Genomic DNA, 25,156 nt, shown 5'->3' with positions numbered 1-25,156 from the left:
ACACAATCTCTATCTTTCTTTATCTATCTTTTTCTTCTCTTTCTTTTCAAATGTATTACAGTATCATGATAAAAACTAACCTCTAAATTAAAGGATATTTAACTCTTTGCACTCGACGATTTTTTTACTAAATAAGTGTAGGAGTTCAAAGATTTTCTGTTATAAAGCTGATATTTTTTTGAACAGTAAATAAGAAATCGTATAATAATTAACACGTAGAATTATTTGATTTCGATACCTCTTATACCATTATCTTAAATTTGACATATTAATGAATATCAATCTTAGAAATTTTATCAAATGGCGACTGAAGGGCGCTTCTCGAGCGCAAAGGGTTTAAAATATGCTCACGAAAGAAAAATAAGGAAAATTCTCCTTCAAATTTTATCTGTCACAGATCACATATGTAAGGTTGATACCCGAGGGAGAAGTATTTTAACCGTTCATATCTAGATGGATTCTCGCCAAAATTCAATAGAGTTTGTATCCGAATATTTCATATTTCTACTAGCGCCTGTATATCAAAATCAATATTGTTTTTCACCATCTAACACTCACAGGCAGAGTCTATATATATATTTATGTTTGGTTTAAGCGTATGTAAGCTCTTATTTTTTTGGCTATTAAACAGCTGGAAAGCATTTTTGCGTGTCAGTTATTTGATTTGATAAACAACTCAATTAAATATTGTACATTTAACTTAAATCACTCTACCAATTTTTTTACATTTTTATTAGTTCCTACAGTTTAAATCACCTTTAATAACGAGTGACTTTACTATCAGGCGTAAAATATAATTTAAAAATCACGAAATTTTGGAAAAGAAATTAAAATAATTCTCTTACACATATCTATACCAAATTTGATCTATAATATATGTTACAAAATGGGAGCCCAAAACTGTAGTAATATGAACTCTGTAATCAATCTATTCTATATCAAGTTCCATACCTAACAGAATTTAAATGTAAATATAACTGACTTGAAAATACATTAATGTTAAATTGTATCGTGACATCAGATTGTTATTGACATTATCAAAAATTACTGAATAAGAATACTTAAAAATTATGATCCATGATCCGTGATGACTGATCTATCAGTCTTGCATTAATACTGAACTACCATGGTCTAAATCACCGATTTCCAAACTTTCGTTAAAAATTCCACGTTCAACCTTATCTCCTTAATCACTCGTCTTCGCAATTTTTCTTCCAATATACGTACAGTCATTTTCTCAATGTCTCCCATTATTCCACTTTTTAAAGCTCCTACTTCTTTTTAATTCACCAGTCATTTGACCGTGATAAGTTTAGTATTAAAATATGAAAAATACGTATTGAAGATCTACAAATGGAAACAAAAATCCTTTTATACTTTTCATCCAGTCTACGTTAACCAAACAATGTTACAAACAATGCAACAAACAATGTAACAAACTGAATAAATAAAAGATACTGTTATAACCTCAAAAAGTCGTGAATTTTTATATACTTACATTTGTATAACACTCCTCTCTTTTTTCTTTTTCTTTTATTTTATCTGAATTTATGCAGTCTGCATAAAAATAAATGTCGTACGAAAATTATTTTCGAGCACACAGCACACGTAACAGGAGCTGCCAATCTTCGGCGTTTCAGACAAGGTGGACAAAATTCCGAATAAGCTATTTCTTCAAGTTCCACGAGTATGTGCGAAGGTCTGTCGAACGAGACCGAGGACACGTTCGGAGGAAATAGAAAAAAAAAAGGGTGAAAAATTGGAAGCAGTAGGAAGAATATCGAAGGTGCACTCACCAAACTTGAGCGGCGGCAAGTTACTGCAAGAGTGCATTCCGTTGTCGTCGGGACGCGAGCAAATGTAGTCCTGACCCTGATATTCGAAGTACTTCTCAAGGTCGCTGGAAAAGCAATGAGCCACGATTAAAATCGATTTAAAATAAGACCACATCCTCGCGCCTCGTTTCTTATAATTAAGAGGTTGCATGTATATATATGTATATATATGTATATGTATATGCCTTATGCACGGATGCACTCGTTGCATGCTTCGCTTATGCGTGTACACCGTGTATATGCAGCGTGTTTCACATGATATATTATATATATATAAAGGTTATGTATAATATATGTATACAATATGTATATAATATACGTGTTCAGCTTGTTTCAGAGCCATGGGTCGACGAAGGAAAGATTAGGTGGAACACGATGAAAGGAATATTTTTTATCCGATAAACTTGTGCTCGATTTTGCTTTGTTTCTTAGTAATAGAATATCAGAAAAATGATATTGGCCTGTCAACAGTTTGCCAAATATTTGCTGGAAAGCTGCAGTAATGTTTTTAGTAACTAACTGTGCATGTATTTGATATGAAAACTATAATATTTAATTTCCCTATTGAAGTTTTTGTGATGGTTAATATCATTGGATAAATCTAATTAAAAAAACCACAACTAAAAACACTTTGAAAAAGCCATCTGTTAATTGTGAATCTTGAATTTATAATCATTTATCTGGAACAAATAAATTTCTGTCATTTTAAATAGTTTATTTAATTTTTCTTAATTTTCAGTAAAAACTATATACATATTTATTTCAAATATCCTTTACTGAGAAATGAAATCCAGTCCTGTAAACAGGGCCATTTTATTCTTATTCCAGAAACACATTTCTTCAATTTGCTTTTATAGTTGTGACTTTTCTCCCTTACCTCTTTATAAATTTGTGTTGTTGGCTCTGTGAATTTCTTACTCGAATAAATTCTAATTAGATTGATTAATAAATTTATCATTAAAAAATTGTACTGTTGTAAAATCCTATTTTTTATTCATTTTGATTCATTTCCTGAGAATTACAAAAAATAAATTTAATTAAGTTCTTTATATTAATTCTTAACAAACTTCCAAATATAAAATAAATTCTATAAAATAAATTCTAAATATAGGAATTTGAAAACTAAGGCCTATATTTGGAAAAAGGAATATTATCGATCAGTTTTTAAATAATTTTTTATCCAATATGTAACCTTTTCCTAAAAGGTTTATAAAAATTCGAGTGTTCGGTGCATTTACCATTATTAGTAGAATATTTAGTCAAAGTTTGATTGAAAATGCTTTAGTGGTTTGGGAGGAAGTGGGTCATGAATTTCGGAACTTTCCCATAAGGATAGAACTCGGTTCCGGATTTCCTTAAATAATAATTTGTAATGCTTTCGGCGATTTCAGTACATATTTTAAAGTATGAGATGAGAAGTATTGGCATATGATGCTGTAACAAAATTTCATAATTAACATTAATTTACCATTGAACAGAAGTTATTAATTATTTATCTCCAAAATACTGCAAATAACAATTAGCTGTCTTATTAACAGAAATATTATGCAATGTAATATTAAATTTAAAATAATATAAAAAAATTAGTAACAAATACCAAATACCATAGTCTCCATATTAGACGATATAAAGCATCATATTTAAAGTTTCAGTAAATTTTATAAAAATTGCCAATATTTGGTATATTCTTTACCGATTGATATCCAAAACGTTCATTTCTCATAATTCTATTACTAAAAAATAAAGCAAATTTACATGCTCTGTTCATAATTATTGGAACACTCTGAGAAAAATGAGGTAGAATCGTTAAAATTTATAAGAATTATTCCATTTTTATAACCTGAGTATTCAACATTATAATAGGACTATTATATAATATTATTTACTAAATTTATATTGTCTATGAATTAACTATATTACATAATTAACCAAAAAGTTTAAATCAGAAGAGTCTAATGATCAAGAAATAATTTTTAATTTATAATTTTCCCATAATCCTTACCAAACAGTTTTAAGAATTTTTGTTACGTATTTCTGATCATAGAAATACCAACTTTTGTCAAATTCATCGTTTCTCTGTTCCAATGTGCTTAAATCCATTAGGTGTCCCAATACTTATGAGAACAGACGTACGCATTCACTAACCAAAAACATTCCTTTTGTCAGCTCCTACCGCCATCTGTTTTATCGACCTCCAGATCTAAAACACACTAACACGTTATACCTATATAATAGACGATACACAAGACACGTGCGCGCACACACGCGTATGTAATTAGGCCCATGTAGTACGACGTAGATGTGCAGTAATCGGCGATAAGAGAAAACAGGAGAAAAAAACGACAAGATAAACAAGGACAAAAGCCAGTATCGAGTTTGCGTGCACGCAAGTCGGCGTTTTGTATCGAGACAAAACGATAAGAAAGAAAACCGATAACGCTCGTGTAAGAACGCCGCTCCAGTGTCACCTGGTGGATGCAAGAAAGTAAACGCTCTCTTCTTCGGCTTCGAGGGCTGCTCTTATCGGGCCCCTATTCAATTTCATCGTGTGAAGTAGCACGGCCACTAAAACAATGTCGACCGTCCCGACAAAAACCGTTTAATAGAGACGCGCCCGATACCGACCATCGCGTATTCGTACACCGCCTGTTACGCCACGGTGTGGCGACCACCGTCAGCCTTTGTGTATCGGTAAGCACCCCGTCGTTATAACAAATACCCTTTTTACCATCACTGCTTTCCCACAGTTCTTTGTCATACCGATCTGCACGAGTCAGGCCAATTTTCGCTGCCAAATCGTTCCTTTTCCGATGTTCCCTCGAACAAAGGAATCACTAAGATACCGACTCCCGGTCTTTAGTCAGTATTAATTCATCCGGCTTCTAATCGTATCGAGTTTATTTCCCAATGTAACCGTAATCCGTCTTGAGTTTTAGGTTATTTAAGCTTTGCAAAGGACCTTTATTCGAAGAGGATTTAGGCATAACTTTCCAACTATGTTTTGGAAGAATTGGTGATTTTTATCCGTTCGAAGATATTGGAAATACGAAATGAGAAAAATATCACTTCAAATTTCTTACTCTGCGTGACTCTGAGAGGTTATGAAAACGATATCAAGTGAAATTTATAGGTCGTAGTTTACGCGAAATTTTCGTGACAATATACCATCGTTGGAAGTTTATGTACACACGTGTTTCAGGTATGTGTGTATTAGTAAACGATCAAATTTATTTGGAATTTATTTTAAAACAGCAATTTAATTTTCTTTTCGTATTTTTACTGCAGGAAAAATGGAAAATCGATAGGGAACTCGTGTTGCACGGTAGCAACTTCATCATTTCCTTTTTCCTCGATGCCCTTTGAGAGCGGTTTCACATTTGGAGAATTATGGTTTTAGGAGTCTGCCAGCGCAACTTCGCTGCGGCCAAATCATAAATAATATATTTTTTGCTCGGTCTGGTACATGCTACTCGTAACTAAAAATTTATATTGTTCGGTATAAGCGTGGCTTGCCAAATATGATCTTGTTAGTAATAATTGGCCGACTCTAGTCGTTGCTTTTAATCTCTTTTATCTACTTATTTTTATTATCTCATTCATAATGTTTTATCATCCTTTACAAAAACAAGTTCTTTTTCTGTAACTTATTTACACGAGATTTACTATGTTTATCTATTGCTTAGAGATTGTTACACAAATAGCATTCTGACGTAAATATTGTTACATAAACTAGTACTATACAAGAAATATTTTTTTAAAGTATTTTTTAAAGTATATTTTAAAGCTTGATTTTGAATTATTTTGTAACTTACATAATTTTAGGGCTATTATTTAATTACAAATTTACCATTTATAGACTAAAATTTACCACTGACGGTATATTTTTTAAAAAATATTAAAACTGTTAAAATGCGTCGCATATTAAATCATAAATTGTAAATAATTTACTGTAAGAAAATACTCAACAGAATTTATTATTAGTAAAAGTAATTTTATAATTATTTATAAATACTGAAATCGTTATATTGTTACTGTTTTACTCGAAAATAAATCTTTTTAAAAATATAACAATTAAAGAAGTGAATATGTAACATATGATGTAATATGTAAAGATAAAAAATTTACTGAAAAATCAATATGTTTGTATCAGCGATATTATAATGGCGATAAAATTATTTTACAGAAATATTAATTTCACGATTTCTAGAAATTTATTATTGATAAATTTTCTCTTTAATTTTAAAAAAGGATGAATTTTTGTTAAATTCGTTTAAAAGCGCTGGTAAATATTAATCCGTTGGCAAAGTTATGTTAAAAAAATTTGTTAAATTATTCTCTTAGAAAATAAAATTGTTAAAACTTATGGCAAATAAATTGAACAAGCGAAAACTTTTTACAAGTTAAACGTTTTAACTCGAAATCTCTTTCAGAAATTCTCATCTTAAAATAACGTTTGCCGAAGGAGCAAGAGATTAAAAATCAATGTGAAACACGAAACCCTTTTATTCTATAAACTCGAAAACGATATTTATTTGGTAGCGAAAACTGACCCAAATGCATAGAACTGTTTTATTAAATAATTCTTCTGTAACATGTAATAATTCTAAAATACCGTATCAATATTTATGAACACGAAACGCTATAAATATGTTAATTTTTATTTTCACCTTAACGAAAAAATAGGCACTTTAAGTCTTATTTTAATCGAAATTTACGATAGAAAAACGCGAATTAACCAACAATACGTGTATGAAAAGTACTTGAGATTTAATCTGAACCATTTTCTTTCCGTATGCACATTTTAAATTTGTTTTAAAATTCTAATGTTCGTCATAATACTCGTGCAATTATGTATTCTAGTAATTATTTGTGTGAAAATTCATAAGTTCTAATTGTTTTGATATTCTAATTGTTTAATACTTTTAAAATATTTATCTCAATATAATCAAAATTCTTTAGTTAATAAATTATACACCACTTTAAACAAAGAATTGTTCCAAATTTTTATAGTGATGTTTAACCCTCGGCAGACAATGATTGAGTCATTTAAGAAATGATATTATTACCACAATTTTTTAGTTAATAAATTATACCACTTTAAACAAACAATTGTTAGAAATTTTTATAGTGATATTTAACCCTCTGCAAACTATGATTGCGTCCTTTAAATAATCCAGAGAATATACAATACTTAGATGCTTCAAAGAAAAAAGAAAACTGAGCTTCAATTTCTTTATCATCCAATGCAATTTTCATAGTTTTAAATTTCCAATTTTTATTTCAAATTATTTTCATCACTTTTTAAAATTATTTTACGACTCTGTTGCATGATTTCTGTTACATATTACAATTCCTATGATTTTATCGTTTTCATAATTTCACGCATTTGCAATAACAATGCAATAAACATGCAATAATATTGATAAATAAATATACTTTCTTTATTTTCCTGCTCTTATGCGTCAGAAGTCAAAATTATATATGTGTAGTAACTAAAATTACCTTAAACAATGTCTACTAAAATTATTTCAAAAAACGAAATCATGAATAATAAAATATTAACTTAGTACAGGAAGCATCGAATCAAAATTGACTTAATAGACTTCCACAGAATCCAAAATTATATATGTATAGTAATTAAAATTACCTAATAAATATCTACTAAAATTATTTCAAAAAACGAAATCATAAATAATAAAATATTAACTTAGTATAGGAAGCATCGAATCAAAAATGACCTAATAGACTTGCACAGTCTGTCATCCGAGGGTTAGAAACGTTTAATCGAACGTTTGATCAATTGGAATTCAAAATTAACGTCATACCGGTAAAATACCAAGTACGTCATAAAATATTTAACAAATCGTTTCATTTAGTATAATTCGAAATACACGAGCTTGCATATTAGTAAAATACATATATATATGTATCTTGACTATTCACACGTAGACCGCTTTGAAAGTTATATAAATAACAGAGAAACAAACACGCGAGCTGGAAATCAATCGATTGACGCGACATCTGCGCGAATTATGCGAAATTAATGGTGGCATCGATGCGAATGGCAGCCGCACTAAATCCAAATCCCGTCAATGTATCGGATCATACGCTCCCATCGTCGCTGCATGGATTAAAGATACATTACAGACATTAAACATCAGTCATCGTATCGGAACTGTATACGCTGTAATTCGCATTGGAATCACGGATGGAGACACTTTCGGAGCACCCAGTACGTGGAAGTTAGATCAATATCGCGCGCTCAAGTAAATCATGGAAAACAGCATGCGAAAACACGCGATACGATAAACTGGAAATCCTCGAATTTATTCAGCGCTCGCCTAAAGCGAAATTATTAACAATGTTACGCTCGTACATAACGCGCGAAATATCGTCGTAAAATCACCATATGTTGCTGTTTTTGCGAAGTGGAACCATGCAAAAACCAGTGTCGCTATTTGCCAACGAGAGTCTAACGTCTAAAACATTTTAAAGGGGTATTACCGTAAGCATGCTCGGGCTCAAAGGAATTTTCGAAAATTTGAAAAAGGTACTCGGTTATTCGTATTTCAAGTCCATAAATTTCACAAGCGTTTCGTCTTTCTAATTTAGCTCGATAAAAAGAATAACGTTTTAAAAAATAAAGACGAATTTATCTATGCTATTTCAATTTTCTCATCCGTAAAGGAATCAAAGATTAAAAATATTTGTCCGATTGCAGGCGGAAAGAGAAAATATTACATACGCATCGCGCGACTGCACGGACCTCGGCACCAATTGGAAAATCTGTTTCAAAAATAGCGTGTCAATAAAAACGTTATTTCAAAGGAAAGAAGAAAAAGGAAGAAATTCACGGATGGAATCAAGAATTAAATACTGCCCAACTGTGACAGTCGAATAATACTACCATGACGAAGGACTGAAAAAGAATAACGAAATAAAAATTTTAGTAACAACAGAGAAAAGGAAGTAAACTAACAACGAGGAAAGAAATAAAATAAACCGCGGGAAAAATTGAATTAAATCGGTAAAATCTAGAAGCTAAAAAGTGAAATTGACCATTTCACGAAGTTACCTTCGAAAGTTCGAGCTTTAAGGGTACCTACTGAGGAAAGGTCAATTTTTCCGAGCCAGCAAATGGGAATACCCCCTTAAGCACCGATCTTTCGCTAATACGATAACGCATTGAACGATTTTGCATCGGCAATGGCGCACGTGCACCCATCGGACTACCCTAATGCACGTGGCCGAGGCCTAAGACATGGCACAGCTATGTTATGTGCTCGTGTGCTCGTGATGGTGCTGAACGTGCTTCTGATAAAAAAATAAAAATAAAAAGGGAAAAAAAGAAGAGCAGCTAATCGAACGGCTAATGAGGCTGTCGTTGCATTGAATGCGTAAATGTGCGAGTGCGATCTTGTCTAGATCTTGCGTAGCCGTGTGAGTCACTACAATGTACACTTCCACGAGTGCTTGAAAACGGTACCAAACGATCTCTTCGAAACGGAATGGAGAATTCGGTCAGTGGGACGTAGTCAGAGATTCGCGTTAAGTATGGCAAATATAAATATCGAAATATCGATAAATATCCTTGCGATCTGCTGCATTTGGGGAATTTGTGAAGTCTTTCGACTGTACATTTATTACGCCATATTCGTGGCATTATGGAATTATATGCGTGACGTTACACGGAGGTTACAGAGGAGCAGTATGTATTTCGCTGTAAATTGTTTATTGGAATAATCGATATTTACCTATCAGCCGGGAAAAACGGGAACATATTGTTTAAAAATGGCTGCTCGATGAGTAAAACGAGTGAACTCGTTGCGGAAGTTTAATAATTACACACATACGGGGAGGAGTAAATATATGGACCGTTTATTTTGAAAGTGGTGTAAGTCCATTTTTTTAAAATGAGACATCGCGTAATTTATACTTAATTTAATATAAACTTTTTATTTATGACTAGTTACCATTTAATATCTTTAAAAATGCCAATGCTTTGTTCAATTTAAAATTGGTTGACAAAAAAAATTGCGTAGCCATTGATTATGAAAGTGGTGTAAGTCCAATTTCCATAGGATTATTATGATGTTATAAAACAATGTAGACAACGTAATAAATTTATTTTACACGAAATGAAATGAGAGAATTTCGTTTCAACGAAGTCTACAAGACGCAATTAAAGAACAGATAAGAAGAAACACTAATGAAGAAAAGGCAAATTGGTTGGAAATACGTTGAATGAGGTTTTGCAAAAGTGCAACGAATACTAGTTTATATAAAACATCAATGGAGAACATAGAATTTAAGACTTTAGATTTATCACCTACGTGTCGGGGAAGAACGGCAAAATTTGAATTAATTTTTGAACGGCAAAATTATTCAATTAAAAATTGGCTGATAAAAGAAATTGCGTAATCATTGATTATAAAAGTGGTGTAAGTCCAATTTTCATAGACAGGTGGCGGGATCAGTGGCAACTGGTGGCTACATTTGTTTTATTTCACCTGTCGAAGGTTATTATTTTTGGTTACTTATTTTATTTTCCTCCAAAAATGGATAATTTCGTATTAACATCAGATAGTGATATAGGTAAGAAGAAATAGTAAATCGATATTATTTTATGACAATTGAAAACATCAATGGAGAATATGGAACTTAAAACTTTAGAGTTATCATCTACATGTCAGGAAAGACCGCGAAAATTTGAAAAAATCACCCTGGCGCCTTTGTATCACGATTCCAGGCCTATTACATACGAAAAATATAAGGATATGGAGCAGTTATTACTTTATATACCTCCTGTGCATCATGAATATTTCAAAACCCTGCCACATGAAGAGCATAAATAAATAATAGCAATATCTTATGTTAAGTTTAACAATATATAAATATAATTAACGTTCAAAATAAAAAATACTACTCCTACTTTATTTCTTGGTATTATTTGTAAACAAAATTGGATTTATACGAAATATATTTTAAGTGATATTTAATTTTTCAACATTGAAATTAAATGATTTTTACAATTGACTAATTATAAAAGCGGCGTGAGTCCATTTGCAGTCCGTAAGTATACATTATTTTAGTTAAATTCGCCTAAAAGAAATTTATATAATCAAATTACATATTGATAAATTAATAGAAACATTGCCAGACCTGACATATTTAACCTATATTTTTTAATTGACGAATATGCTAACCCTTAATTTTCTCGAAACAACGGAAAATGGATTTGCATCACTTTCAAAATAAACGGTCCATATCTCCCACTATGAACTCACTCTTACTGTGAACGACGATCCTAGAGTTTTATCTCGGGCCTTATTTTAACACTGAACCTACCATCGCCCACGTGACCCTTTTTAAAACTATGATTCAAATTTCCATACTCCAACGTTATTGTAATCATTCGTCTTCAAGGTTCCTTTTATACCTAATAAATTTTTCAATTTCTCTCGTTTTTCCACCTTCTCACAGCTTCACTTTGTCCTCAATCACGGGGCATTTGACCATGGTGGGTTTAGTGTTAAACAGTGCCATTCTTTACGACGAAAGGTAACTCTCCCGTTCGTCGACAGGATGGGAAAATATATTTACGTCTTTGCATCCATTCGGCTAAATAAAATAAATATCTGCATCTTTAATTAGAATACTGTGGAACCCGGTTGAGATTGTTCATCGACCATTTTACCGTTGTAAACGTTGATTGAAGAACACTTGCAAGGGAAAAGAGAAATTTTTGTTGAAATGTTGAACTATTTTTTCATTGGATACTTAGAAAATTTTATTCGAATACCAGATATGAGATCTTGAAAGACTTTTCCTGAGAATTTTTATTGATATAGGAATTATTAAATTAACGTGTTTAAAAAAATTATTTGGTTACGTTTGGTTAAAATTGTTAACTAATTATTATTTGGTTCAAATAAAAAACTTGGAAAGATGAATGGATTATATCAGTATAAATATAGCAGTATTAGTTGAAATATACCATAAACTGAAATAAACCTGAAGGCTCTCATGAATTTGTATTTTAAATTTTTTCGGTAGAATTCTATAAATAATAATGATGAAACCAAAATTTAAAGTAGACGTAAAATTTTCCAAAAATTTATATTCATATAAATTTTCTAGCAAATACAACTACATGTATAATATTAATTATTACAATAATGATATAATATAATATTACAAACGAAGTTTGTATTTGAAATTGTTTTGGTAGCATTCTATAAATAATAATGATGAAACCAAAATTTAAAGTAGACGTAAAATTTTCCAAAAATTTATATTCATATAAATTTTCTAGCAAATACAACTACATGTATAATATTAATTATTACAATAATGATATAATATAATAATACAAATGAATTTGCATCAAATCAATGAAAATCTCAAAAGAAAGTCCTACAGAAACATATTTTTGTTCTGTCATTGCATAAATTCATTTAATTTCTTTTAAATTATAGAACTAAATTCATACAAATCAGTGTAATTACGAATAATTATTTTGTATGAATATTATTTGGAAATACAAATAAACTAAAACACGTTATTCGATAATTATCAAAAAACAATTATCAAGAGAGGCAAAGGGATAATGAAAACTCCCCTTTGATTTACAAATTGAAATAAACGAGTATCTCTGAAAGCATTAAGATATAATGAGACAACTAAACCAGTGGAAATGTTAAAGAAAATTGTTGCAAAAACATCCTATTATTTCTTCAACCTCCATCTTTGCTGCATTCATTTTAAACAACAAATAAATAAATTATAATTATCAATAACCTCCGAAGTAAAATTAAAACAGGGTATATAACGCTATAATAACTACGAATAAAGAAATTCCTTCAATTTCCGAATTAAAACAAACATACATGTACAGTCGATCTTAAAAACATTCAGACACAAGTGCAATTTTGATTTCTATATCTTGCATCTAAAATAAATATATCTGACCCTAAAAACACGTTCAACGATATTTTAACATACAGTAAATAAATGCGAGAACATAAAAAAATTTTATTTTAGTACGTAAGATTATTTAAATATTTAAAAAAATATCAGGAGAAAGTAAATTTCTATGTTACAAAAATATTCAGACATTTAATACATTTTGTAGTTAAAATAAAGAGGGATCAAAGAAAAATACATTTTTAATTTGAAAAAATATTTAGATACGTTGCAAATTTAAATTATTAAATTAAGATTAAGAATTAAGAGAGTTCGGCGTAGTTTTATGATTATACTTATGCAAAATTTGCACCATCCAATGATAAAAAAAATACTGTAAAAATTAATAACAAATATATTTTAATATATCAAAAAACTTAAAACCAGCATAATTAAACAAAAGATCTATAAAATTCAGTACTTCTACAAAGAATTGCTATGTTAGTTATTTTAACCTAAATTTATAAAGTATATATAACACTTATGGACTGTATTTTAACATAACGTTAAACATTTTTCCTTAGTTCAGCTATATATATTTTAAATACAAAACTCAAGTCAAAATCATGCTAATACCCAAATATTTTTGCGACAGACTATATATATAAAAATTACTAAGAGGAAGCAAAAACATCGACAAATTATTCTATACCATTTTGTCATTTTCATTGCTTCAGTCATATGTATTTTAAACACAAAACAGAAGTCAAAAGTATACTAGTACCCGAATATTTTTGTGACAGATTATATATCAAAATTACTAAAGAAAAGGAAAAATTTCGACAAATTATTCTATACCATTTTGTCCTGCAAATAAAACAAGCATACAAAGAATTTTCTAACGACAATACGCTATACAGCGCGACCCAAACACATCCAGTGAAACGAGCTACGAGTAGTTCGTGTTAGTACGTCGGTCAAGTCAGACGTACGACTACGCATCCAATGAAACCGCAGCCCGAAGAAACATGCCGTACATGGAACACGTTATACGTGCACGCTTGCACCCCGGCTGAAACCCGGAGCTCGGCGGCTTAGCGAGGCACGGTGCGGCGAGGAGCCGAAAGTACGTAACACGCCGGTGCAGAAGTCGATAAACGATTCAAAATAGCCGCTACGTAAACCGGGAGGAGTAGACCGTGCGAGTAGATCGCGCGTTTAATTAGCTCCGGGATAGATTTGGAGCTCCGGGAAGAGCCCGGTTCCCTAACCGCGTGGTTTAATCGAAAGGAAGTGCAAGTGGGCAGAACGGCGAAATGCCGTGTCCCGGCGGCCGTTTGCCGCCGAAATTATAATCGAAACCGCGGCCGTGTACGGCCACGGAAGTTGCGAGCAAAACTGGATCTTTTCAAATAAACTTCATCCCACTCTCGCGACCGTTTGCTATTGTTCGGTGGTTGAATGACCAGCGCGAACAGAGGACGACGGGAACAAAGCGTTAGGAAAATAAATGGGATTTGGAATACGTACGCGAAAGGGAAGGGAAGGAGAAAGACAGTGAGAGAGAGGGAAGTAGAAAGAGACTGTCCGACGCTGCGGAGCGAATAACAAGTTCGGAGACGGGAGCGACGGGAGCGACATCGCGGAGATCTCCGTAAACAACTGTAACAACAATACGTATATAGAGTCGTATAGAGATATCGTTGAGCGTGTTAATTAAACTCGGCGGAGAGGAAAGTAGGAGAGATGGAGAGATCTAGAAAGATAGACAGATAAATCGGAGTGGTGGGGGAAATAGAGCGAGTGAGAAAGAGATAGATATGGAAGGAAGTGAAGGATGTTAGAGACGCGTGGCGTAGAGAGAGAAAGAGCGATGCGAGTATCGAGACCAAGAGGACGACAGAGAACATCGATTTTTCGTGCACTGAGAAGGAAGAATCGGAAGAAAGTTGAAACACGTCGTTGAGACACGTGGAAAGACATTCGAGCTCGACACTGTGCGAAGTATATATGTAGGTACACACAGAGTAATTTCCATAGTAAAAGTTCTGATCGTTTACATTCGTGTCGTACGTTCCAAGCTGCGTACGTTGCAAACGACATATATACACAATCGCCGGAGACTGCGGTAACCGCAGTGTCGGGTTATGACACGAGTATACAAAACGACGGTACACGACAGATTAGAGATGCAGAGACGGGTAAAATACCGTTTCGAAAATAATTCTTTCTTCGTTATCGATGTCCATTAACCAATTACTACGTAGATGCGAAACGTAGTATAGAATCGCGTTTATTTCCAGCCGAAACTTTCGTTCGAGTACGTCTCCGTTTCTTTGTCCCGTGAAATTCGAAATAGTATTTTATTCACCTCTGGACAAGGTGGCATGCTCTATATTTGGTACACACTATAAATACATTTGTACACTCGTACCGTGATCAAAAACAAACAGAGAGATAAATATATACATATGCACGTGACGTATGCATGTATATACATATATGCACACATGGATGCACGTCTATGCATATTATGTGATTTATATAGATTTAGATATGTATATAGATATATGCATAGCACATTGTTCTCTACTAGAGCTTACTAAATGCGTGATCGAACCGAGTACTCGTCCGAGAGTAACCTGCAACAGCGAAACAATAGCCTGTCACTGCCCCCTAAGGTCATGTACTTACGTCTAATGTCTAGCTTTCTATTTTTCTATTTTTTTTTTCTTTTTTTCTTATTTTCTTTTGTTTTTTCAGTTGTAAGAGAGAGAAAAAAAAATTGGACGGTTATCAAAATCGTTTCGTAGATCTTCGTTGTTCCAGTCTCAGCAAGGTTGGTATCGCTACTATTGAAACAGAAGTCGAGGAATTTCGTTAATCGATTATGTATATAGAAATTCTTTCGCTTTACCGTTCAACGAAACTTCGCTCGGTTATTTAACTACTATGTACCGTTTCTTTTTAGTATCTACCCCGGCAAAAATTCCATAACCGTAAAATAGCTCGCGAACAAGGAATACTTTATACAGAGTGGTGGGAGAAGATTAAGTTATACTTGAGGGACATAAACCCGCAACTATTCACCGAGGGAAGCGAAAACTCTTAACGATTCGGAGTTCAAAAGTAAACTTTTTGACTTCATAAAGCAGTTGCGAGCCGGCACTGCAAAATATTATTTATGGAAACGCGTTAAAAATATAATGTAGGCTATAGTAGCGTGATTTAGATCGGTGCATTAACCCTTAACCGATATTATATTGGATAACAAATGACTGTATATGTAGTCTGAGCTAGATTTGAATTAGGTTACCTAATATAGTGCAAAATATTCACTACACAAATCGATTAACTCCACTTTTGGAAAAATCTTAAATATAAGAAGTTATGACTATACCAAGTGCTTTGACACTTAAATTTAAGATTTTTCAAAAAGTGGAGTTAATCGATTTGTGCAGTGAACGGCTCATATAGTATTATACAATAGTTCATCTCATAAATAATTTGGAGCAACGAATTAACTCTGAATTGATTTTAACCGTATTTTAATTTCAATTCGTATTTTGAGTCTTGAAGGGTAAAGATACATTTCTAAAATATGAAAAATAAAATTATCTTGAAATTTGACATGACTCGCACATATCAGTTTACTATATCAGTTAAGGATTAAAATGAGTTGCGATATGGTAAAATAAAATTTGAGATAAATTAAATAAATACTGTATTATCGAAAATATCTTATAAATTCGAAAATATTATTTTTCGGTCTTATGTTAATTAACGAATCGTTAGAGATAATTAACATTACGTTAATGGATCCTTAACGATCAAAATTAAGCATCGTTACTTAACCAAAGTATATAGAAGAACTTATAAAAAAAGAAAGTTACAAAGAAAATATAAAGAAAATAGAAAATAGAAAGGAGAATATAATATAAAAAGAAATAAAAATATAATATAAAGAAAGAATCGAGTAATCAATACAAATTGTTATTTTTCTGCAAATAAACATTTTATTTGAAATTATTGACTGTACGTGAATATTCTACTATATTGTATCAGTACATAAAACGCGGCGAGAATTTCAATTGTATTTCAATTAGAGAAATAAAAATAACCTTTTTCAAAAGATTTATTTGTATACCGTGTTCGTTATTTATTATTTATGAAACTGTACCAAGTTATACACTTTGAAGTAATACTGTACGATATTTTCTCCCAGCTCGAGACACGTTAAGAGCTTTTGCTTTCTTTCGATCAGAGCCGAGCTTAATCTTGGATTACCGAATAAAAGTCACGTTTTTAATCAAATAAAAGTTTATTCCTGTGACACCGTGCTTAACGTTTATCACTTATGGAAATGTGTCAACTTTGGAATTAACTTTTACTCAACGTATTGTTTGTATCCTATTTTGCACATGTATATGATATAATATACGAAAATAGTATATAAATATTGTTACAGAAATTGAACGTAAAGTTTGTGAAATAATTCGTCACAAACAACGAATTATCCGAATGAATCATTCAAGGGGGATTCAAAGATGCAAAGAAGTTGCTTAAATAATCATTTCGAATAAATATTCATTTAGGGGAATTTGAATAAAGCACAACTCTTGTTCCAATAAACGGAAGGGTGCCAGAGGCTGGTTGTCTCGTGGAATAATTATCACATTTCGTACAATTTCCTCATCAAATAATGAATTTTTTCTAATAAATAAGTATACTCTTTTCTGAAAGTGACTTTATAAATAAACTAGTGAAATATACTGATTAAACTAAACTAATAAAAAATAAGTAATTTAACTAATCTATATAACTTTTTTAAATACCTTTTGTTAAATAAGAATTAAAAGATTCACTAGGGTATGTTTTTGATTTTCTTCCATATTTTTTGTATAATAATTTCAGAATAATTTTATGATAGTAATTCTATTATTGACCAAGCTGTATCTACATCTTCATTGCAATTAAAATTAAAAGAAAATAAAGTAATAATTCTTTTTATAGTTTAATAAAATTTGACATCCTACGACGCAATTTTTTCGATTTCACCGAGGGAAGCGAAAACTCTTAACGATTCGGAGTTCAAAAGTAAACTTTTTGACTTCATAAAGCAGTTGCGAGCCGGCACTGCAAAATATTATTTATGGAAACGCGTTAAAAATATAATGTAGGCTATAGTAGCGTGATTTAGATCGGTGCATTAACCCTTAACCGATATTATATTGGATAACAAATGACTGTATATGTAGTCTGAGCTAGATTTGAATTAGGTTACCTAATATAGTGCAAAATATTCACTACACAAATCGATTAACTCCACTTTTGGAAAAATCTTAAATATAAGAAGTTATGACTATACCAAGTGCTTTGACACTTAAATTTAAGATTTTTCAAAAAGTGGAGTTAATCGATTTGTGCAGTGAACGGCTCATATAGTATTATACAATAGTTCATCTCATAAATAATTTGGAGCAACGAATTAACTCTGAATTGATTTTAACCGTATTTTAATTTCAATTCGTATTTTGAGTCTTGAAGGGTAAAGATACATTTCTAAAATATGAAAAATAAAATTATCTTGAAATTAGACATGACTCGCACATATCAGTTTACTATATCAGTTAAGGATTAAAATGAGTTGCGATATGGTAAAATAAAATTTGAGATAAATTAAATAAATACTGTATTATCGAAAATATCTTATAAATTCGAAAATATTATTTTTCGGTCTTATGTTAATTAACGAATCGTTAGAGATAATTAACATTACGTTAATGGATCCTTAACGATCAAAATTAAGCATCGTTACTTAACCAAAGTATATAGAAGAACTTATAAAAAAAGAAAGTTACAAAGAAAATATAAAGAAAATAGAAAATAGAAAGGAGAATATAATATAAAAAGAAATAAAAATATAATATAAAGAAAGAATCGAGTAATCAATACAAATTGTTATTTTTCTGCAAATAAACATTTTATTTGAAATTATTGACTGTACGTGAATATTCTACTATATTGTATCAGTACATAAAACGCGGCGAGAATTTCAATTGTATTTCAATTAGAGAAATAAAAATAACCTTTTTCAAAAGATTTATTTGTATACCGTGTTCGTTATTTATTATTTATGAAACTGTACCAAGTTATACACTTTGAAGTAATACTGTACGATATTTTCTCCCAGCTCGAGACACGTTAAGAGCTTTTGCTTTCTTTCGATCAGAGCCGAGCTTAATCTTGGATTACCGAATAAAAGTCACGTTTTTAATCAAATAAAAGTTTATTCCTGTGACACCGTGCTTAACGTTTATCACTTATGGAAATGTGTCAACTTTGGAATTAACTTTTACTCAACGTATTGTTTGTATCCTATTTTGCACATGTATATGATATAATATACGAAAATAGTATATAAATATTGTTACAGAAATTGAACGTAAAGTTTGTGAAATAATTCGTCACAAACAACGAATTATCCGAATGAATCATTCAAGGGGGATTCAAAGATGCAAAGAAGTTGCTTAAATAATCATTTCGAATAAATATTCATTTAGGGGAATTTGAATAAAGCACAACTCTTGTTCCAATAAACGGAAGGGTGCCAGAGGCTGGTTGTCTCGTGGAATAATTATCACATTTCGTACAATTTCCTCATCAAATAATGAATTTTTTCTAATAAATAAGTATACTCTTTTCTGAAAGTGACTTTATAAATAAACTAGTGAAATATACTGATTAAACTAAACTAATAAAAAATAAGTAATTTAACTAATCTATATAACTTTTTTAAATACCTTTTGTTAAATAAGAATTAAAAGATTCACTAGGGTATGTTTTTGATTTTCTTCCATATTTTTTGTATAATAATTTCAGAATAATTTTATGATAGTAATTCTATTATTGACCAAGCTGTATCTACATCTTCATTGCAATTAAAATTAAAAGAAAATAAAGTAATAATTCTTTTTATAGTTTAATAAAATTTGACATCCTACGACGCAATTTTTTCGAAATTGTAACAATATTCTGATAACAATGAAAAAAATTGCAGATTTTGTACAAAAATGTAACCTCGACTTTTGTATCGGGTATATTTTTTATTTTCTTCCATATTTTTTGCGTAATAATTTCAGAATAATTTTATGATAGTAATTCCATTATTATTGACCAAGCTATATTTACATCTTTATTGGAATTAAAATTAAACAAAAATAAAGTAATAATTCTTTTTAAAATTTAATATAATATGACATCCTACGACGCAATTTTTTCGCAATTGTAACAATATTCTGATAACAATGAAAAAAATTGCAGATTTTGTACAAAAATGTAACCTCGATATTGTATAGGATATATTTTTGATTTTCTTCCATATTTTTTGCGTAATAATTTAAGAATAATTTTATGATAGTAATTCCATTATTAACCAAGGTATATCTACACCTTTATTGCAATTAAAATTAAAAAAAAATAAAGTAATAATTCTTTTTACAATTTAATAAAATTTGACATCCTGCGACACAATTTTTTCGCATCTGATAGCAATGAAAAAAATTGCGGATTTTATATAAAAATGTAACCTCGACTTTTGTATAGGATATATTTTTGATTTTTTCCACATTTTTTAGATAATAATTTCAGAATAATTTTATGATAGTAATTCGATTATTATTGACCAAGCTATATTTACATCTTTATTGGAATTAAAATTAAACAAAAATAAAGTAATAATTCTTTTTACAATTTAATAAAATATGACATCCTACGACGCAATTGTTTCGCAATTGTAACAATACTCTGACAACAATGAAAAAGATTGCGGATTTTGTACAAAAATGTAACCTCGACTTTTGTATAGCCTATTATTCTGAAAATTTTTGTCTCAATCTGTACATCTTTTTGGACATAATTTTTTCTGACAGTTTCATGAATATTACTCTCCGTTGCAGTTCAGCAATTCATTCTTAATGGTAAGTAGAGGGGTGGTTGTCACGAATAAATCAGAGCTGATTATCTCGTACAGAGTTCCTTTAATTATATTATTTAAATTAAGCAACATTTTCTCAATTAAATGCAGCCATTGTCGCTTGCTATCGATCATGTTTTTACACATCCACAAAGAACGACCACAGTCGCAGAACAAAATTTCACGTACATAGCAAAGGACATGAAAGAATAGACGGAAATGGACGTCTGCTATTCTGGCAGAAATTCCTTTCAAGAAAGAGAGAAACATGCTGAGAAAGAAAAGAGGCAGAGGGGAAGCGGTAACTCGTGAAAAAAGATTTTAATTTAGAAATATCGTGATAAACAGAATTTTTATCAAAGCCAAATCTTTTCCCAGACCGTGTCCCATTCAACTGTAGAAAGTCGTAGCTCTGGAGGAAAATCAAAAAGATACTGTTACGCAACATTAAATAGCTTGAAATGGCTCATGTGGTGCATGTGTCTGCTCTGGAAGCGAAGACCTTCTGCCATTTTAAAAGTATGGTTTGCCCTAGTTGTATACTATACTGCATTACAAATTCCCATGTTGCGTTTACGAATAAATCTTTCTTAAAAGCATCCATTTATCTTTCATGTGTTTTAATAAAAGTTTCGCTATTTACAATACCCGTGACAAACAACCCCTTTGCGTGAGACAAGCAACCCCAACGCGAAGCTGCTCGTCACACGTTACACTACCCCAATTTACACGAAAAAGTAGCTATTTGCATTGATATTGGAATACCAGTATTTTTTGCTCAGGATCACAAGTGTTTACCCTTCCTGTCATTATAGAAAGATCTTTCGAATGTTCGAGAACTAGTGAGAACGAAATTAAAACAGGGTATATTACACTCTAATAATTACCAAAAATAAAAATAACGCGACATACATATGAAATTAGGAATCAGAAAGTGGATCTTCCACTGTAACTCATCTAAGACATCGATATTCATGGTTGAAACGTGTAATATATTTTAAATTTGTTACAAATTTTGGTCAACTTTTCGGTGAACCCATCGTTCTCCGATTTTGATGATTTTTTAACCCTTTTAAATATTTTTTAACTCGAGGGGCGCCTCTCAGTCACCATTTAATCAGATTCTAAAAATGGATGTTAACCCTTTGCACTCGAGAGGTGACCTTTAGTCACCATTAGATAAAATTTCGATGATCGATATTAATTAGTATACCAAATTTAAGATAATGTAACAGTATGCAAATAATTCTACGTTTTAATTATTACTCGATTTCTTATTTACTGCTGAACAAAATATCGTCAGCTATATGGCAGAAAATTTTTGAAGCCCTACTCTTCTTTAGCCAAGAAATTGTCGAGTATAAAGGGTTAATTAATATATCAAATTCACAATTACTCAACGATGCTTGGAATATCGAAGTACAGGTAGCCCTCCTACAACGCGGCATCCTATAACACGGTTTCACTATAACACGATCCATAAATTGCGGGAATCCTCCTACAACACGGCATCCTATAACACGGTTTCGCTCTAACATGATAAGAAAATTGCAAAAACCTTTGTACAACACTGTACTTCTACATGAGCAGTGACGACGAAGAAATTTATTAAATTAAAATTGAGTTAAATTAAAATAATATTTCTGTTTGTTCTTTTTTTGTTTTGTTTTGTGTTGTACGTACATTTATATTTTTAATAAAAATTAAGTTGTTTATGTAGAATTAAAAAAAAAGTTTGTTTAAAATTTGTTTTAGTTTAGGAACGTAACCCCCCTTTTTGTACTGGCTCTGGGTCTCGTACAACACGGTTTCACAAAACACGGAATTTTCTAGGAACCTATCTACCGTGTTATAGGAGGGCTACCTGTAAAATTATTCTACGTTTTAATTTGCATACGATTTCTTATTTATAGTTTTAGAAATATCGTCGACTTTATGGCAGAAAATTTTCGAATTATTATTTTCCTGTAACGAAAAGATCGCCGAGTGCAAAGGGTTAATATATTTTAGAAACGAAGATTTGGAACAAGATTTCTCCTTTGTACGAGGGTTGGTTTGCTCCAGTTTCCGAGATACTTGGGAAAAATTTTCGGCATTATAACAGGCAAATCATCCCTTATGTGTGTTTAAGAGAAAAGATGTTCCAAATCTTCATTTCTAGGTGTTCAAAAATCACTGAAATCGAAAAATTAAGGGTTCGTTTACAAATGTTTTGCCGAATTTATTAGCTGAATTTTCTGTTTTAACTCTTTGCACTTGAGAGGAGCCCTTCAGTCGCCATTTGATAAAAATTCGAAGATCGGTATTAATTAATATGTCAAATTTAAGATAATGTAACGGTGAGCGAGGTATCGAAATCAAATAATTCTACGTGTCAATTATTGTACTATTCCTGCTAAAAAAAATATCATCGACTTTATAGCAAAAAAGCTTCGAACTCCTACTCTTCTTTAGCTAAAAAATTGTCGAGTGCAAAGGGTTAACATCTCAAAACGCTCAATACTTTTGCTATTGCGTTATTCCTATATGAATAATACAGTGAACTTTCCCTATATACCAAAAAGAAAATTTTTTAATTAGATCCAGGAAGGTTTCAAATATATATTTATACTTTTAAACAAGAATCTAGAACGAAAAATAAAGAAAAAAATAAAGAACGTAATTTTACAAGAATTAAGAAATTAAAAATTACTTGGGCTTTTCGAAAAATTCCTAAAATTAATCCAAGAAACAAAATTATTAACCAAGAAATGTGTCTTTTGTTTTAAATATAAAAATATTTTAAACGTACTATAAATTATTTATTTCACAAATTTCAAAATACTGATCAAAAAAAAAGAAATTGAAAGATGTAAAATAAATTACTCAATTAATCGTTAATTACAAAATATCGGACTCCCTATACATTAAAAAATAAAGGAAAAAAGTAAAGAACGTAATTTTACAAGAATTAAGAAATTAAAAATTACTTGGGCTTTTCGAAAAATTCCTGAAATTGATCCAAGAAACAAAATTATTAGCCAAGAAATGTGTCTTTTATTTTAAATATAAAAGTATTTTAAACGTACTATAAATTATTTATTCCACAAATTTCAAAATACTGATCAAAAAAAAAGAAATTGAAAGATGTAAAATAAATTACTCGATTAATCGTTAATTACAAAATATCGGACTCCCTATACATTAAAAAATAAAGGAAAAAAGTAAAGAACGTAATTTTACAAGAATTAAGAAATTAAAAATTACTTAGGCTTTTCGAAAAATTCCTAAAATTAATTCAAGAAACAAAATTATTAACCAAGAAATGTGTCTTTTGTTTTAAATATAAAAATATTTTAAACGTACTATAAATTATTTATTTCACAAATTTCACAATACTGATCAAAAAAAAAGAAATTGAAAGATGCAAAATAAATTACTCGATTAATCGTTAATTACAAAATGCGACAACCAATCCCGGACTCCCTGTACATCGTCACTCTGAAGTATGTCCCTTCGTTTATTTACCACCCTGTATAGAACAGCAGTCCTATGTCGTAATCTGCGTGTATATAAAAAGCGTTTAAATACGGGAATGAAACGCGCGAAAGCGGTTATAAAACATTTAACCGTAACCTCGGCAAACGCAAAGCATCTGAGCGCGTGTTGAGGTCCGTTTTAAATAGTTTGCGTTCATTAGCAATTCCCCCTGTTTCTCGTCCAGCCACCGTATATCGCGCGAATAAATGAATCCCGCTTTTATAGCTCGAGGACATGCACGAAATATAATACGAGCCGAAAATTGGCTTTTTCGATCGAAATTCTCGAACATTCTCGTCGATACCATACCGGGTTGCACGTTCTGCAATACGTGATTCGTATGGATACCGTATGGCACGTCGATGAGTTAGGAGTCATGTAGAAGGGGGAGAAACAGAGACACAGAGAGAAGGTGAAGTATAAGAGTACCGTGTGATAGAGAAAGGTGCCGAGTGGAGAGAGACTTCAATTTACTCGAAGCGATACCTAGCGACGACAACTCGAGCTATATCGCCATGCATCTCACAGCATACTGCGTGGAAATGAACCGTGTGCAAATGTTCCTTTAACCCTTTCACGAGCAAGCGTTCCGACGGTCTTAAGACGCCCGCTTAACTCACTAGCGCCACCGCGGCTCATATCTCCGATAAACGTGTTTATCGTTAATATCCTATGTGTCGTTGAATTATTTTCTAATTTTACCGATATAATCTTCGAATTTTCTTCTTACTTCGTATATTGTTCGTGCTATATTGTTTTCGCAGATTTACTCGTGGAAAGGTCAAGGAGACACGCTCGCGTATATACCTACGCGACGGCTGTCCGTTTGAACCTTTTCAGAATTTCTCTTTTTAACGGATCTATTACGCGGTGAAAACCTCAGTGCCAAGGAGACGTCACGGGGAATAATACTTTTTTGAAA

General features: G+C 31.3%; 1 protein-coding gene across 1 annotated transcript in view; it reads right to left on the bottom strand.

Moving 5' to 3' along the window:
- Positions 1-25,156, bottom strand: part of Ca-alpha1T (Ca[2+]-channel protein alpha[[1]] subunit T) — a 295,869-nt gene that overhangs the window by 164,245 nt on the left and 106,468 nt on the right. The window contains exon 6 of the mRNA XM_017899591.1: positions 1,797-1,900. Within this exon, the coding sequence (XP_017755080.1) occupies positions 1,797-1,900 (104 nt within the window). The remainder of the gene's footprint in view (positions 1-1,796; positions 1,901-25,156) is intronic.

This window comes from Eufriesea mexicana, unplaced genomic scaffold (genome assembly GCF_001483705.2).
Source record: "Eufriesea mexicana isolate 0111107269 unplaced genomic scaffold, ASM148370v2 scaffold953, whole genome shotgun sequence".
Lineage (NCBI taxonomy): Eukaryota > Metazoa > Arthropoda > Insecta > Hymenoptera > Apidae > Eufriesea > Eufriesea mexicana.
This window is presented reverse-complemented; position numbering and strand designations above follow the sequence as displayed.